Source organism: Rhea pennata, chromosome Z, assembly GCF_028389875.1.
Source record: "Rhea pennata isolate bPtePen1 chromosome Z, bPtePen1.pri, whole genome shotgun sequence".
Classification (NCBI taxonomy): Eukaryota; Metazoa; Chordata; class Aves; order Rheiformes; family Rheidae; genus Rhea; species Rhea pennata.
The window spans coordinates 52379362-52393831 of NC_084702.1; the positions used below are offsets into that span (position 1 = coordinate 52379362).

General features: G+C 42.8%; 1 protein-coding gene across 2 annotated transcripts in view; it reads left to right on the forward strand.

Moving 5' to 3' along the window:
* The first annotated feature begins 2202 nt into the window (after nt 1-2202).
* The window catches only part of EDIL3 (EGF like repeats and discoidin domains 3), a 250526-nt gene continuing 238258 nt past the window's right edge, over nt 2203-14470 (forward strand). The window contains exon 1 of one of the 2 annotated variants that reach the window (XM_062599401.1): nt 2203-2446. In XM_062599401.1, coding sequence (XP_062455385.1) covers nt 2380-2446 — 67 coding nt within the window. In that variant the 5' untranslated portion in view covers nt 2203-2379. The remainder of the gene's footprint in view (nt 2447-14470) is intronic. The other variant, XM_062599399.1, reaches the window with a different exon arrangement.

A 14470-nucleotide genomic window follows, 5' to 3' on the forward strand; every position in this document is an offset into this window, starting at 1 on the left:
AACATGGGCGAGCGAGGCAGGAGAAGCAGCATTTGGAGAGGAGCCCTGCAAAAGGGGCACCAAGCAAGCTGCAGGAGTAGTCTGGTGCTCTTGGGTGGGGAGAGGGAAAGACCTTTGAGTAAGATTACTCAAATCATGAAAACACGAAAGCATTGCACCTTAGGTAAGAACTAAATATGAAAGCCTTTTGTCCTTCCACTCCTTTTGGCTGAATAAACAATGCTGTGCTTTGAAGAAGCTATTTCTGTGTCATTTTAATCAGCTGCTAGTCATAGGATCTGGGTGGGAAAAGGCTTCCAAAAACCAAACGTAGTTAGGCCCTTCCGATTTATCCTAATTGGGGAAATAAAGGGACTGCGTTGCGGGATTATTCTCTCAAGGAAAATAAAAAAGGGCAAGCCTGCCACATGGGGGTGCATGCATGCTGGGCTGTTGCAGCAGCTAAAGTGCAGCTTGCCTTGTAATTATGACAGCTGGATCCTTGGTTGTAAACTAAAAGATAAGCAGTAAAATTAGCACCGCTGTTGAGAAATGATGCATTAATATCAGAAGCTTTGTAAAAGCTTCCTGAATTCCTGCTATTTCTGTATTGATAGTAAAGCAACCCTCCAGAAAAAAAGTATTCTCTTCTCAGAGAGCAATTCTTCGGGGAGGTGGCTGGTATGGAGGCTAGGGGTAAAATCTAAGTTGCTGTAGAAGTAGTGATGTAATCTCAGAGAGTGCTAGTGCAGCAAAGTGAAGGCAGGGCTATAGCCCACATAAGTGCTGCTAAATAAACTGAGATAGTAAGCTTAGCAGGGAAGGCATAGTTTTGGTGAATTCTCCCAGCTACTATATATCCAGCTACATATGTTGGGCCCAAGCCCATGCTCCTCTGCTACTGCAAGTCTCCTTAGAGTAGAAGAGGGTGTTTTTTTTGTTTTTTTTTTCTGTTTGTTTTTTTTTTCCAATTGTCCTAACTTGCTGTTGAATTTTGCTCTGCACCACTACATAGTAGCTGCATCCCAGCAGAGAGGCTTGTGCTTTGGTGGTGGCTGAAGCAAGTGCTTGGTGTGTGTATCTGTATTCTGGGCGCAAGTATAAAGTGCTTTGGGACTCTGGGTGTACCATATAAAGGTACGTTGTTTCTCAAAGTTGCATAGTTAAACCAACACAAAAAGCCTGATCCTTTTAATTCTCTCTTGACAGTGCAGTATGTCGGAACTGAAATCTTTAAAATGTCAGAGAAAAATATGCTTAATTGCAAGCTCAGAAATAAAATTAGAGCTTTAGGGAAGGACTGTCACCTAGGTACTTACAGGCATTTAATGGTAGACAAAAGGCTTATAAAATGAAATGTTGAAAACTATTGTGAGAAGATAGCCAACAGACTAGAGGACTTAACAGGTCATTTCCATTCTTAATTCTGTCATGTCTGTCCTTGTTGTCGGGCAACAAAGCCTGGTTGTGGATTCAGGTTGTCTCTATAGAAAAGCTTTTTAACAGCATAATGTGTTCTCCTCACTCAGCAATTACATTAACGTTTGATATAATGTTAATACGGGCTTTATACACACACTATGAGGGCATGCAGAAGGGATGCAAATAAAATGTCAGAAGATCCTTTTCGCTCCCCCTGACAACTAGTGCTTATTTCACTCGTGTGTGTGTACACACAGGTATTATTTTACTTTATGAGCAGTATTCCTGACACAGGACACTCCTCTCTTCCACCTTGAGCTGTCTCTGTAAGCTCAATTCCTGCTTTGATTCCCTTGCTGTAGAGGACGGGGCGGTACCGACCCCACCAGCTCACAGAGCTGGGAGGACGGACCCCGGCAGCGGGATCGCCCGGGTTCCTGGCAGAGCCACCTGCCCGGGAAGCGCTGGGAACCGGCCGCTGGCGCGGAGCATCCGCGAAGCAAAACTTTGAGGGCAAAACCCGCCGTGCGAACCGCACCGCCCCGTCCGCTGCTCCCTCCCGGGGGCGGGGGGCGGCGGGGGGGGGGCAGGGTGTGGCCGCGCGGCCCCGCCCCCGGCCCCGCCCCGCCCCGCGCGGCCCCGCCCCCTCCCGCAGCCGGAGCCACCCCGGGGCGCGCGGCGCGGCTGGTGCGCGGCGCAGCCCGAGCGCGGCGCAGCCCGAGCGCGGAGCCCGGCGGCAGCGGCCCCCGGCCCGGCCATGGTGGAGGCGCGGCGGCGGCCCCTGCTCGGCGCGCCGTGCCGCCCTGTTCCGGGATCCCGCCCGCTCCGCCGCCGCCGCCGCTGCTAGGGAGGAGCCGCGCGGGCCGAGGGCGGAGGCAGCCCGCGGAGGGGCGCTTGGCCGCTGCGCGGAGGCATCGCCGCCGCCCCCCTCTCGGCGGAGCCGGCGGGCGGCGCGGGCTGCCCCGCGGCGGGAGGACCATGAGCCGCGCGGTGCTGGCCTGGCTGGTGCTCTGCGGGGGCCTGGCGGCGCCGCGCCGCGCCCGAGGTGAGCGGCGGGGCCGGGGGCCGGGGGCGGGCAGCGGTGCGTCCCGCGCGGGCTGGCTTCCCCCCCCCCCCCCCCCAAAAAAAAAAAAAAAAAAAATTACTTGCCTCTACCTTTTAAAAAGATCTTAAGGTGAAAGAGCCGTCCTCAGGCATGTTCTGTTTAGAAACTGCGCTTAATTAGTGGGGGCAGAAATGCCGTGGGAGCTTAAATGTAATCCAGATGAGCGGCTGGGAAGATTTAATAATATCCGCAGAGCTGTCCACATCTTTCTTCCCCCCCCCCCCCCCCCCGGTCTTCCCTTTAATTTGGAGGCTGTTAGGTCGGTGCTGAAGATCCAGCAAAACGCGGAACAGTTTGTAAGCACATCCAGGGGGCTTTAGCATCGCTGTAGTAATGAACAGCTGTGTCAGTCTCCCCGTTTTCTGCACCCTCTAACTAGGGCAGTCCTCGTCTCGAACATGAAGACAGCCCTCTCCATCTCCCCCTGAAAGACAACCCCAGGAAAAACCAACTTCACAGCTCTTCGAGTTGCGCTCTTTATTCGCATTTAAAATCCCTACTTCACCCGGCGTGTTAGGAATGGGTTTCCTCTCCTAGCCCTTTAGAAAGTTGCAGGGGCGCCTCTTGCCACGGTGTGAACGCCGTGCGGCGGCGGCAGGCTGCTAACGCGGCGGGCGCGCTGCGCGCGGGGCTGCGCGCGGGGCTGCGCGCCGGCCGGGGCGGGGGGCGGCCGCCTGCGCGGCGAAGGCGCGCAGCGCCGCGGCAGCGTTTCGGTGTGTCCGCCTGTGTCGGCGTCTGTCTGTCTGTCTGCCCGCCCCTGCGCGCTCCGCGGAGCCGGCCCTCCCGCGGCTGGCACCCCACGCGCGGAAGCCCTCCGTGGGGTGCGCGGAGGAAGGAGCCGCTTCGTCCCCTGGGACTGACAAACTTGCAAGCGGTGCTGCTGTGCAGAGACTGTTTTCGTCCTGCCGTGTGATACAGGAAAAAAATCTCTCGGGGTTAAAGACCTCTCCGTCCTGGTTGCATCTCCCCGAAGCTCAGTAGAACAACTGTTACCCTAATGAGTGACTGGCTCATTTCATTAACTTTTAGGGCTGCTCTCGTCTTTGTTCGTATTTCTTTTATTTTAAAATGAAACCGATGTATCAGTAAAATTGAATATTTTATTAGCTCTTAAATTATTCATCACGGTGGCTTCTCAAAATCCAATAACATCCACACAGTTGCAGCAAGCATGTGATAGCTTATGCAATCTGTCCTTGTACCTGCAGTTTATGCCTGAAGTCTTTTAAGCAAAAGACACTGTATCTGACACAAAGTCTAGACGTGTTGTAAATACTTTGCACTGGGCTTCTGCAAGACTTCGAACGGTTCACATCTAAGACATTTTTTCATTTAAGTCTATGATGTTGAAATGTTTTTAGGTAACTTCCAAACAAAGAACTTTATGGATATTCTACAGCAAGTGGAATAAGAAGAAAGAATCCGTTTCTTCTGCAATTACTTAAGTTGCAATTGTTTAGCTAAAGGTTTATCCTTGGGATAGATAGAATAGAACAGAATTGTATAGTTTTTTTTTTTTTTTTTTTTTTTTTTTTTTTTTTTTTTTGTGCTGAAGCTGAATAAAATGGTGCTTGACAGGTCTGATATAATGGGTTAGTTTTGCTCACTGCCATAACACTCAATTTTAATAGACCATCTCAAAGTTATGATAATTGTAAGCACTGTAAGTTAATGGAACTCTTCAGAGGTCTGTTTTTGAACAGTACAAAACTTCTTATGCAGTGTTTGAAAATTACTTGCCTGTTAGGCCATCATATAATGGAGTATAATGAACATATAATGAAAACCTATGGTGGTGCCATCTCTGCGGTGGCCAATTTTCTTCACATTTCTTTCTGGGTGAATTCCAAATGTAGATCGAAGTTAGGTCATATATTTTGTTCCTGATCAATGTTTTAGGTCTACCATTACAGAACAGTAAAGGTGGAAGAAAGGTGGTGTTTGATTTTATTTATTTATTTATTTGGAGGGGGGGGCTATGTATTTTGGTACAAAGATAGGCTTCTCTGAAAATCACTTATTATAAAATATCAGCTGTCACTTTTCAGAGCCCCGGTAAAAATAAACAACAGAGATCAAATTCATTTTGATTTATTATAACTTTTTTGTTTTCTGCCTATGGAACACATGCGTACTATAACAGCAAGCTTTAAAAAAAGGAGGAGGGGGGAGGAGAGGGAGGGAAAGTGGTGATGATGAAAAGGTCATCCCAATGCAAGACTAGAATTTTTTTCTTTGTGGCCAGTCTAATAAATTTGCAATCTCGTGCACTGGTAGAGGAGTTTGAGCTTCAGAAATGTGTTTTTATGCCTATATATGATGAAATAGGCTTCAAAGGTACAGCAATGACTAATCCTTAGCTTGCAGGAAAGATGCAGATGCCCTTTTAATAAGGGATGTGCTTTTGCACTTATTTCAAAGTGGCTGTAAGGGTTAACATTTACTGCTGTTGCGTTTCCTTGGTCCAATCTGAACAGGAGCCAATCTGATGTTCCACCATATAGTGGACAGACAGGCGCAGTGACTACAAGAGATTATTTAGGGGGGAGCAGATACATTGTATCTTGTCCATAGCAGTAATGTAGGCTTTTTAGTTCTATTGTGTGTTTTTTGGTGGTGGTGGTTTTTTTTTTTCCTTTTTTTTAAGGAACAAGTAAGATTTGTTGTGTGAAATCTTTCAAACAAATGTTTTAGCTGGAATAGTCTAACATACTGTGTTGTTAGTTTTTAAGTGCCCAACATCACTTTAATGTAGACGGTTTGAACAACTTTAAGTACTTCAGTTTTTCTTCCTAGATAACTTTTGTGTTTTTTGTTGTTTTTCTGAATATTCTTTCATGTATTACAAAAATGGTTGAAGAGGCAAAGTTGTGGAAACATTTTCAAGTGTAGCAAATTCTCAGTAACTACTGAATCTCATGTTGGGTATACTATTTCCTAAATTTATGCTGGTAATGCATATTTAAGCTGAATCAATACCATTACAGTGAAACTCTAGAGTATTTGAAGAAGACTATATGGATTTACTGTGGAGCTGTGTGTTGGGTAAAGCACACCATTGCCAATAGGTTTCAGAACAGTCAATGAAGATTATGGGATCAAATGAAAGGAAAACATAATTTGTAACTGATCGCTATTTTAGTCCCCAGATTTACCTCATGGAATGGATAAGCTGGTCGGCTGCAGTAATGGAGCTGCAAGTGCATAGCAAATCGGTATATTCAAAGTGTATGTGTTAAACGTGTTTGCGGCAGGGTCTTGTGAAGATGATTTACCATTTGAGTTGTGTTTATTGTGGAACTGGTCCTTAATTTGTATCACGCTTTTTCAGTCAGCTTGTTACTGATTTTATTTTTATGTGGTTTGTCTAAAAATGATATTGACATTGCCAATACCAGACAAACCTAGCTTCTTTTTCTTTATTTTATGTCTACATCTGGTGAGCCTGAGATAAAATATTTTAAGACTTCCAAGGAACTATTTCAAAGATGCTGCTTTTTCCCCATTACTGTGGGAACATACGTTCTCTCTGAGACTTAGAAGTTTCTATAAAGCCTCTTACTGCAGCTAAAATGAGCTGCAGGGAGCAGAAGTGCTGAGAACAAGAGAGGTAAATTGTGCAACATGATCATTCACATATAAGTATGCTGAAAGACCAAAAATACCACTGACACTTTTTAAGACCTAGAATCTTCTGTCTTACTGAACATTTTTGCATCTTTGGACAACATCTGCTTTTGTGCAAACTGCTGACAATGTGACCCAGCATAATGATTTTCACTGTTCTTTTAACAAATTACATTTGTATTCAAATTGATTTTTCCATGACTGCTATTATAGCCTCCAGAAAGTGTATAGCAGCCATAGTATAACATCCTGTGTGTGTCTGGTCAGCCTAGGACAGCATTTAGCGTCAAGCCATGCGCAGTTATAAGTGGTATTAATAGCCTTAGTGGTACTGGTCTCTTTTTTAAGGCTTTCCAACCTTCTTTCTCTACTCTGTTTAAAGCTTTTGTCTCTTTTCTTTTTCCCAAAAGATAGATGCTGTATGTCAATGGTAGCATAGTGAAAAGGAACACTTTATCTCCTCCCACTCCCATTTTTTTTTAATAATCATCCAGTTGAAAATCGAAAGATTGTCCCTTTTGGAGGTTATTTCAAAAGATAATCTCTTTCCATTAAAATCTTTTTTTTTCTTTAATGCCATAAATTAGTTATTTACAGAGCACATGGTTTTATTGTAGCAATCACAAACTTGTGGCCTGACATACGTTCCACGTAAGTAAAGATAGCAGAATCCGGCTCTGAAAAAGTTGGCCTTAAAAGACTCCGAGAGTCGGAAATAACTTTGTGTTACTCAGATTCATTGTCAGTTACCTAACAGTTCGCTTGGTGCTCTTTTCCATTTTCTATGTATTTACACTCTACACATTTTAAACTTGCATAAGCCACAGAACCGGGAGCATTTCCAAAACCTTAAAGGATGATCAGGATTGTAATAGAAGTGATATTGGGCTCTTCTGAAGCGTGTTTGAAGTTTAACTGCCTCAAGTTTGAGAGAACATGGGTTGAAAGTCAAACCTATATTAATTTATCTCAACCTTAACAACAGGTTCATGGTGAGAATGAGTTTAGCCCTTCTTGGATTAAATTTTTCTGTACTAGAAAATGGGAGATTAGTTAAGAAATTCAGATTTGAATAACGGTTATTAAGAACCTTAAAATTTGCAGACTTGGAAACCCTAGGAAGTGCTGTACTGGAGGACTTGCACGCCCTTTTTATTTAAAAGGGGTGGGTGGAAGGAATTGAGGAAGTAAGGGGAAGGCCAGCTTGGAGCTAAATTGTGTGCGTTGTATCAGCTGGAGGAATAAGTGAATAAATGCTTTAGATTTTTTTTCTTCATAATAAATTTATATTGTGCAAGATGCTATCTTAGAAGAAAGGTGACTCACCGCCTATAATGACGGTAGAGTATGACTGATTTTTCTAAGGATGCGGTAGGTAGGAGGCAAAGCAGCTTCCCTTCCTTCTGTACCCTTCCTGTTGCGGCCCCGGAGGTGGACCTGCTCGGGAACAGTAGCCATGATCAAAGACCTTGGCGTGGGGTATTACTGAAAGCGAGGACTGAACATGCGACTGAAAGGCCCCAGAAATTTGCAGGTGCAGGATTTGTGTCCATCTTTTCATGGTTTGTATTTTTATAAAATGTCAGTCATGGTGGAATGGAAATACACTTATGGTTTTGTTTGTTTTTTAAAGAGCAAGCTGCGGTATCTTGCATCACAGCAGGAGTGTACCTCTATTTTAAGTTTAAAAAGTTGATCAGTGTAACGGGGCGTACAAGATCATCTCATAGAATCTGTAGTTTTCAGTAGATGATGATTAGTGTGTAATGTGTGCGTGAAAGCATTAGCGTATGAACTACATGTGAAAGTAAACTGGTGTGGGTATATTCACTATACAATATGTACATAGCCTTCTGCTAGTGTACAGTGGACGTACGTTCACTTACATTGCCATACAACTGCTCTGATACTTCTTAAAAAGTTCTAAAAATATTTGAGTAACGTTAAAGGTTTGATAATTCTATGCACTCGGAATGCAAAATTCAGTATTTCAAAGCAAAATTGGTTGTATTCAACAAACTGCACTGAAAGCAATGAATTTGTGAGATTGGTTTCGAAACTCTCAGCAATGTTCCTCGCTCCATCCTGCCAAACTTATTTTTAAGGGGCTGCTTGTAGGCTAATGCCCTTTGCTGCTGGAAGGGCTCTGACGGACGTTTTTTAGAGTGCAAAAGCAAGCATCCTTTCCTCTACTTGATTCAAATGGAGATAGATATCCGGAATGTCTTAATTATTGCCCTCATGGCTGCAGAAGTACAATTTTTCCACTTTGGGAGTTTAACAGTCTTGGCTGTAATATTCGATGTGGTAAACCTCGGCGACGGCGGGGAGAGGCAGCGGAGGGAGGCGAAGAGGGGCGGGGGGGGCCGCGCCGTGTGCGCTGAGCCCCGGAGCAGCCGCGCGTGCCCGCGGCCGGGAGGAGGGCTGCGAGGGGCAGCTGTGGGGCTGCCGCTCTTCCCCGGGGGGGTCGCGCTGCAGGGCGCAGGCAAAGCCGCGGCCTCCCGGGAGCAGGGAGTCCGCGGCTTTGATTTGTGCTCTTTATTAACAATTCTGAGCTCTTTTCCTCCTCCTTGCTCCCTTGGGGAAGCACTAGCGTCCCCCTCTCTTCTCCTGCTAGTTTCACTTTAATACTGAGCAGAGCTCTTACAGCGTTTTGTGGAAAACCTTCATTCCTTCTTCCTATCCCACTCCCCTTGCAAGCTGCTTCTTTCTTTATTATTTTCCATTTTGAACAGCACAGTGAATTTGTGCATAACTAGATGCCATACTAGATAGATGGCCATACTTTAGGAAAAAGTTAAAATCTAGGCCTAGAGGACTTTTTTTTTTATCTTTAAGTATTCTTCCAACAGTAATGTTTTGATAGATTAAAAAAAATTGCTTTGTCAATTCTTAGCTGCAGTGATTTTATTTACCGTGCTTCTATGTTGAGAGATTGACAAAATTTCTACAAAAACTGCTTTTTTCCTATCATTGTCAAGAAGCTGGGTCAACCTATGTAATTATGGAGAGCTGTGACAGCAGTGGGTAAATAACAGTAATTTCTGCTCTGTGATTACTCATGTCCCTAGGTTTCTACAGTAGTGTAGCTACCACAAACCATATAGGAAATACTTTTGGAAAAAAACTTGTATATACTATGTGCAAGTGTGAAAAACATAAAATAAACCAAGCATCTCTTATTTCCTTTTTATTTATGTCTTTATGTCCATCTCTCCCTCATCTATGGCAGCCTCTGTCACTGCTGGATCACACTGCATACAACCAGTCCCTTTAATCCAGGCTTGCTGTCTGATTAGTCTCTGTTATAGTCCCACAGGTCACAACACTCTAAGCCTTTTGCCGGTTTTTATTTTTCTGGTTAAGTATTACATTTTCACACAGTGGCATGGGGTTGAGTGGTTTTTCTTTTTTCTTTTTTTTTTTTTTTTTTTAATTCTCATCTTTGTAGCTGGGGCTTTCAAAGCGAACATGGAAAAGATATAATTTGGTCCGTAATTTGTCAGGATCCTTACTCGTGTAAGCAATTGCACAGGATTGCCTTATGAGGGCTTCGCTGGGTTTAAAAAAATGATCTAGTAGCTGATTGCTTTGAGCTGCTGCACCAGAGTGTTTCTAAAAAAAATTAAAGGAAGATTAGATTAAAACTGTGAAGAGTGTACAGCATGGATAGGGATATTATGTGCTTTTGTCATGGGAAGTAGGTAAAATGATCTAGTAGTTTTATTCTATTGTGATTTCTATAAGCGTTTCTTCAGTGATGCTTTTGTCTGATCTATTTGATGTCTCTTTCGTGGCTTACCTTCTGGCCTGAAGGGCCTCATACAAAATGATGCATCAGTTGTAAGTAGTGCTTCAGGATAAAAATCAACTTTTTTTAGTAATGGCTTTCATCTTCCTAGGTGTGATGAGTCCTAGCCTATCTAATATCTTGACTTCCTTCACCAGGCTTCTGTTTAACTTGGTATCTTTGCGTAAGTACCTGTTTTATTTCAGAATAATGCATTTAAATACTATGCACGCTCATACTGTGATTCCCGTGGAACATGATTTTCATTTTACGTAACTTCAGATTTTTACCCACATGTGGATCTTCTGGTTCAGCCTGTTACTACATTTCACAGTGGACAGCCAGAGAACAACAAAGAAGTACTTGAAGCAAGTGCAGACACACTTAAGAATATAGCTTCAAGGATTTTTGGTGAGAGATCTGGTGGAAAAACAAATCAAAGCATCATTCTGAGTAGGAACCCTGAAATCTGCGTGACTGACAGTATGTACTGGTTCCTGTTAAGGCTGCATCTATATTGCTTAATGCAGCAACAGCAGGCCCTAATGTGCCTCAAATATCTTTTAGTGTATTTTGATAATTATGTACTAATATACATTTAAAATGCTGAATATGAGTAAAAGAATAGTAAAAGGTGTGGCTCTGACTGATGGTAAGGGTGCAGCCTACTGGCCATTGAAAGAATGAAGCAAAGATCTAGTTTGTAGGAACTTAATTTGCTACAGTTTCTTAATACTAGACACCAGCTGAGAGGCCAATAGCCTGGTAGGGTGAGATCTGACAGTATGGCTAAGCCAGTCTAACAGCTGTTTGCCACCGAAAGACTCTTTCGTAGTACCAGCCCTAGTGATGATCTTGCACAGAGCAATGTGTCAGAAAAGTGTCCGAAAAGTATTCTTCTCTTTGTAAAGTTAGCTGTCAGATGGTTGAGCTTCCTGGGATGGCTTACCATGGGGCGCAGCAGGCCCCACGGCTGGGGCAGAGAAGGGCATGGGAACAGGCAGGAGTGAGTTGCACTAGGGTGGCTGGAGGTGGCCTCCATGAGATGAAGTCTCAAGTGGTTTCTGTAAGGTGTAACTGCAGATGCTTTTCTCAGTTACATCTTAGGCATTTTTTTGCTGAGAGATATGTTTCTGGACATGCACCTCAGAGAACGTAGTGGCTGGCAACAGCTGTGTGAATGTCCCAAGTCTATGTTTCACGACCCACATTTTGGACAACAAGTGCAGAGACAAACAAATGAACTTAAATCGTTTTGAGTACTGATACAAGCTCACTCGTTTCTCTGCCCTACCCTAAGACCCAGAAAGCCAGGTTTCTCCTTGCTTCATGTGTGCAGCTATGTATCATCCACCATGGAGACCAAGTATAAGCAAGCCTGATTAGTGTGCATTGTATTCCTTTTGGTGTGTTTGCTTGGCCTTGATACGAGTGTGGAGAAGCAAATCCTGCAGTACTGCTGCCCTCTCCCAGTCCTGAATGTCTGCATGCTGCCTTGCTATCCCAAGGCCAACCCAATGGAGATTAACTAAACTGTCTTGATAGGTTATTTTGATGAGGACAGATTACAGTGTTTTCTTTCCTTAAGTATTTTGTGCCAAATACTAACTTATGGACAAACATCACACTGTGGCCACATGAAGAAAGCAGGGATCGGGAGGTGGTCTTGCGCTCTTGGTAGAGTGGGAGAAGCTGTGTTCCCTAGCAATTTTTCTCTTGCTTTCAGTTAAATTCTAAGCAAGTAAACTGCTGTAAAACTACTGATGGCTAGGTGTGATTCTGGCTCTCCTATTCAGTCTTACTGTATGAAGGTTGAACGGAAAGAAAAAAGAAGTCAAACTGAGCAAGCTGTTCAGTTGGAGATGCTTATTTCCGTATCAGTTATTTCTGACAATTTTTACACTTGGGAAGAAGATCACTAAATGCATTAGTTATTTGAGGAGGAAAAAAAAAGTCTTCAAAATATTGACACCAAATATGTCAGCTAGTTACCCCTTTAGAACTAGAACTTTGTGTATCCTTCACGTGCATATTGAATCTAGCTACTGGATTCAGTTGGACAAAAACTGCATCTTTTAGTGAGTGAATGACTTAAATGCTACAACACTTCTTGACAAGCCGCAAAGCCCCTGCAGCCTAGCTTCGCACACAGTTTCTATGGGAGCTGTACCTCTTCCTTGGGTCTGAAACACTAATGAGTCTTGTCTGTCTTTTTTTGTAGATTTTTTTTTAATTTCCTGAAGAAAGCAATAAATAGCTAAAAATATCTGTAATGAATCTGTGATTATGGCATTACACTTAAATAAATAAAAATTTGAATAAAATTTACAATCCCAACTAAAAATTTCCATTTTAAAGCAGAGGAGGGAAGGAGGCATATCCTGGAATAAATGCCAATCAGATACAATTACAGTTAGTTATCTGAATTGGGCTTTTCCTCTGGTGCAGCATCTTCAGAGGTGAAGAACTGCAGCAAGAAATACAAGAAGTTTTCTGCTTTCAGGTTTCGGGAGGGTAGTGTTTCACTCCATAAATATTCTAGTGTAGCAGGTTTTCTTAATACTTTGTGCTCCTATTTCCCATAGGAATCTTTTCTCTTGTGTCACGTCAAGCTCTTGTGTTTGTGATTTTTTTTTGTTTTTTGTTTTTTTTTACTTTTGTTCTTGAAGTATGTGTACCTTCCTGATAATACAAAGAACATCTGTCAAGCCTGAAAATTCAGGACAATACATCTCATAGAACGGTGTCTCCCTTTAAAAGAAATAATGAGATTTGATGACTTAGGTACAAGCCATGATGGATCTCTGGTGCTAGCTGCTGCACTGCAAGCATTGCAGCTGCTTTCCAATTTAATTGTATGTGTGTGAGGTGTTAGTAAACGGAGTAATACTCAGAGTTGCAGGGGTCTTGCAAACAGGTAATCATCTGGAATTGCTGTTTCGGGGAAACTCAATTAATGTTATTCAGTGTTTTTGTTTTATTACTATATATGCAAGAGATTTTCATTTCTGTTCCATTTTCAAAATGAGGTGTTAGAAGCTTTTAAAGTTCATATTGCAATGCCTAGTCCGTTTACAATGTGGTATATGTATTTTGTAACAGCTGGAGTAATTTTTAAGTCTTTAATGTAGGAACTTAGAACAGATTTTCTGTAGGAAAAGCAGCCTCAGAAAAGGTATAGTTTCTTTCTGCCCATTTTTCCGTTAAGATACGGCAGTGAAATTACTGAAGATTTTAGACGTATTACATCTGTTCTTTGAAAGAGAGCAGCATAAAAGACATCAAATTACTGTTCTAATAGATTACATGCTGTAGTGTGTATCTACTGAAATTGGTTTTATAGAAGGTGCTTTTTCTAAGTTGATGTAGTCTAAAAATACTAACTTTTTTTGGACCATACCCTCACTGCGCAGTGGAATAGCTCTAGCAGTTGTCTCTGCTTTTTGGCTGTGCGGGGTTTCCTTGGCGTTTGGGCTTTGGGGAGCAGGTTGAAAGCTGCCAAGGAAATGTAGAGAGGTGCTCTGCTGGGGGGCTGAAAAAGGGGGCAGAACAGTCATATCCCATGTACCTCTAACCACTGTCCAAGCGGAAGGGGTGGAAGGGAAGAGCGCCTTGAAAAGGGCTCTCACTCTCTCACTTTCCTGGTGAAAATGGGGATTTAGAAGAAATTTTCTCTCAGTGTTTTTCTTTTCTGAGCTATATTGCCAGTCTTGTTCTTGGAGTAGCATAGGTCTCTCTCCATGGGATCATGTCTGGGTTCATACGTAGCCTTTTTCTGAACGGTGGCATCATGAATTATAAAAGGGATGCATTAGGAGAATGAGGTCTGGAACATCAGGCAGTTGTTACGATTGCTTTTGGCTTATTCTAATGTATCCAAAAGTATTAACGGAAGACGGATCTTTATTTATGTTCAGTAGTATTCACCAAAAAGTGAAGGCAGAGTGGTGGTGCTTGTTTGTAGGGGAAAGAGGGCTTCTGCATTCAATACAGGCACCTCAAGCTCAAAAAAAAAAAAAAATCTTTTGGAAGCATTTTCCTTCATTAGAAATGACAATATCTATCCTTGGTATCTATATAATGAACTGGTTTTTCATCACTAGCTACCTTGCATTTCTAGACTGCATGTACTATTATCTGAAAGAGTAACGGGATTGTGCGTGTGAGAGAGGAAAGGTGTAATTCTTTTCTGCTTGTCTGTTTTAGGGGTTTTTTTTGGTTTCTTTTTCTCAAGCTTTGGTTTTTGTGATATCCTATTTTCTTAATTTGCACAAGACTGTGAAGTTGTTTTTCTTTTCCTGGAATTCTCCAGATAAATTGAAAGCTTCTCATGGTTTTGAAAACCGTTCATGTAACAGGCCCTAATGGCCAAGGACTAGAATCGGCTACAATTGCAGGACAATTAGGGCAGGAAATGCAGACAAAAGGCTTCATTTTGTCAAACAGAGTTGTTTGAAAGTGTTTAGGATTTATATTTTACATTAAGCCACTGCTTTGTTTATTACAGACTGTTATTTTTATCTCTTTTCCCTCCAGTGGTGGACTGA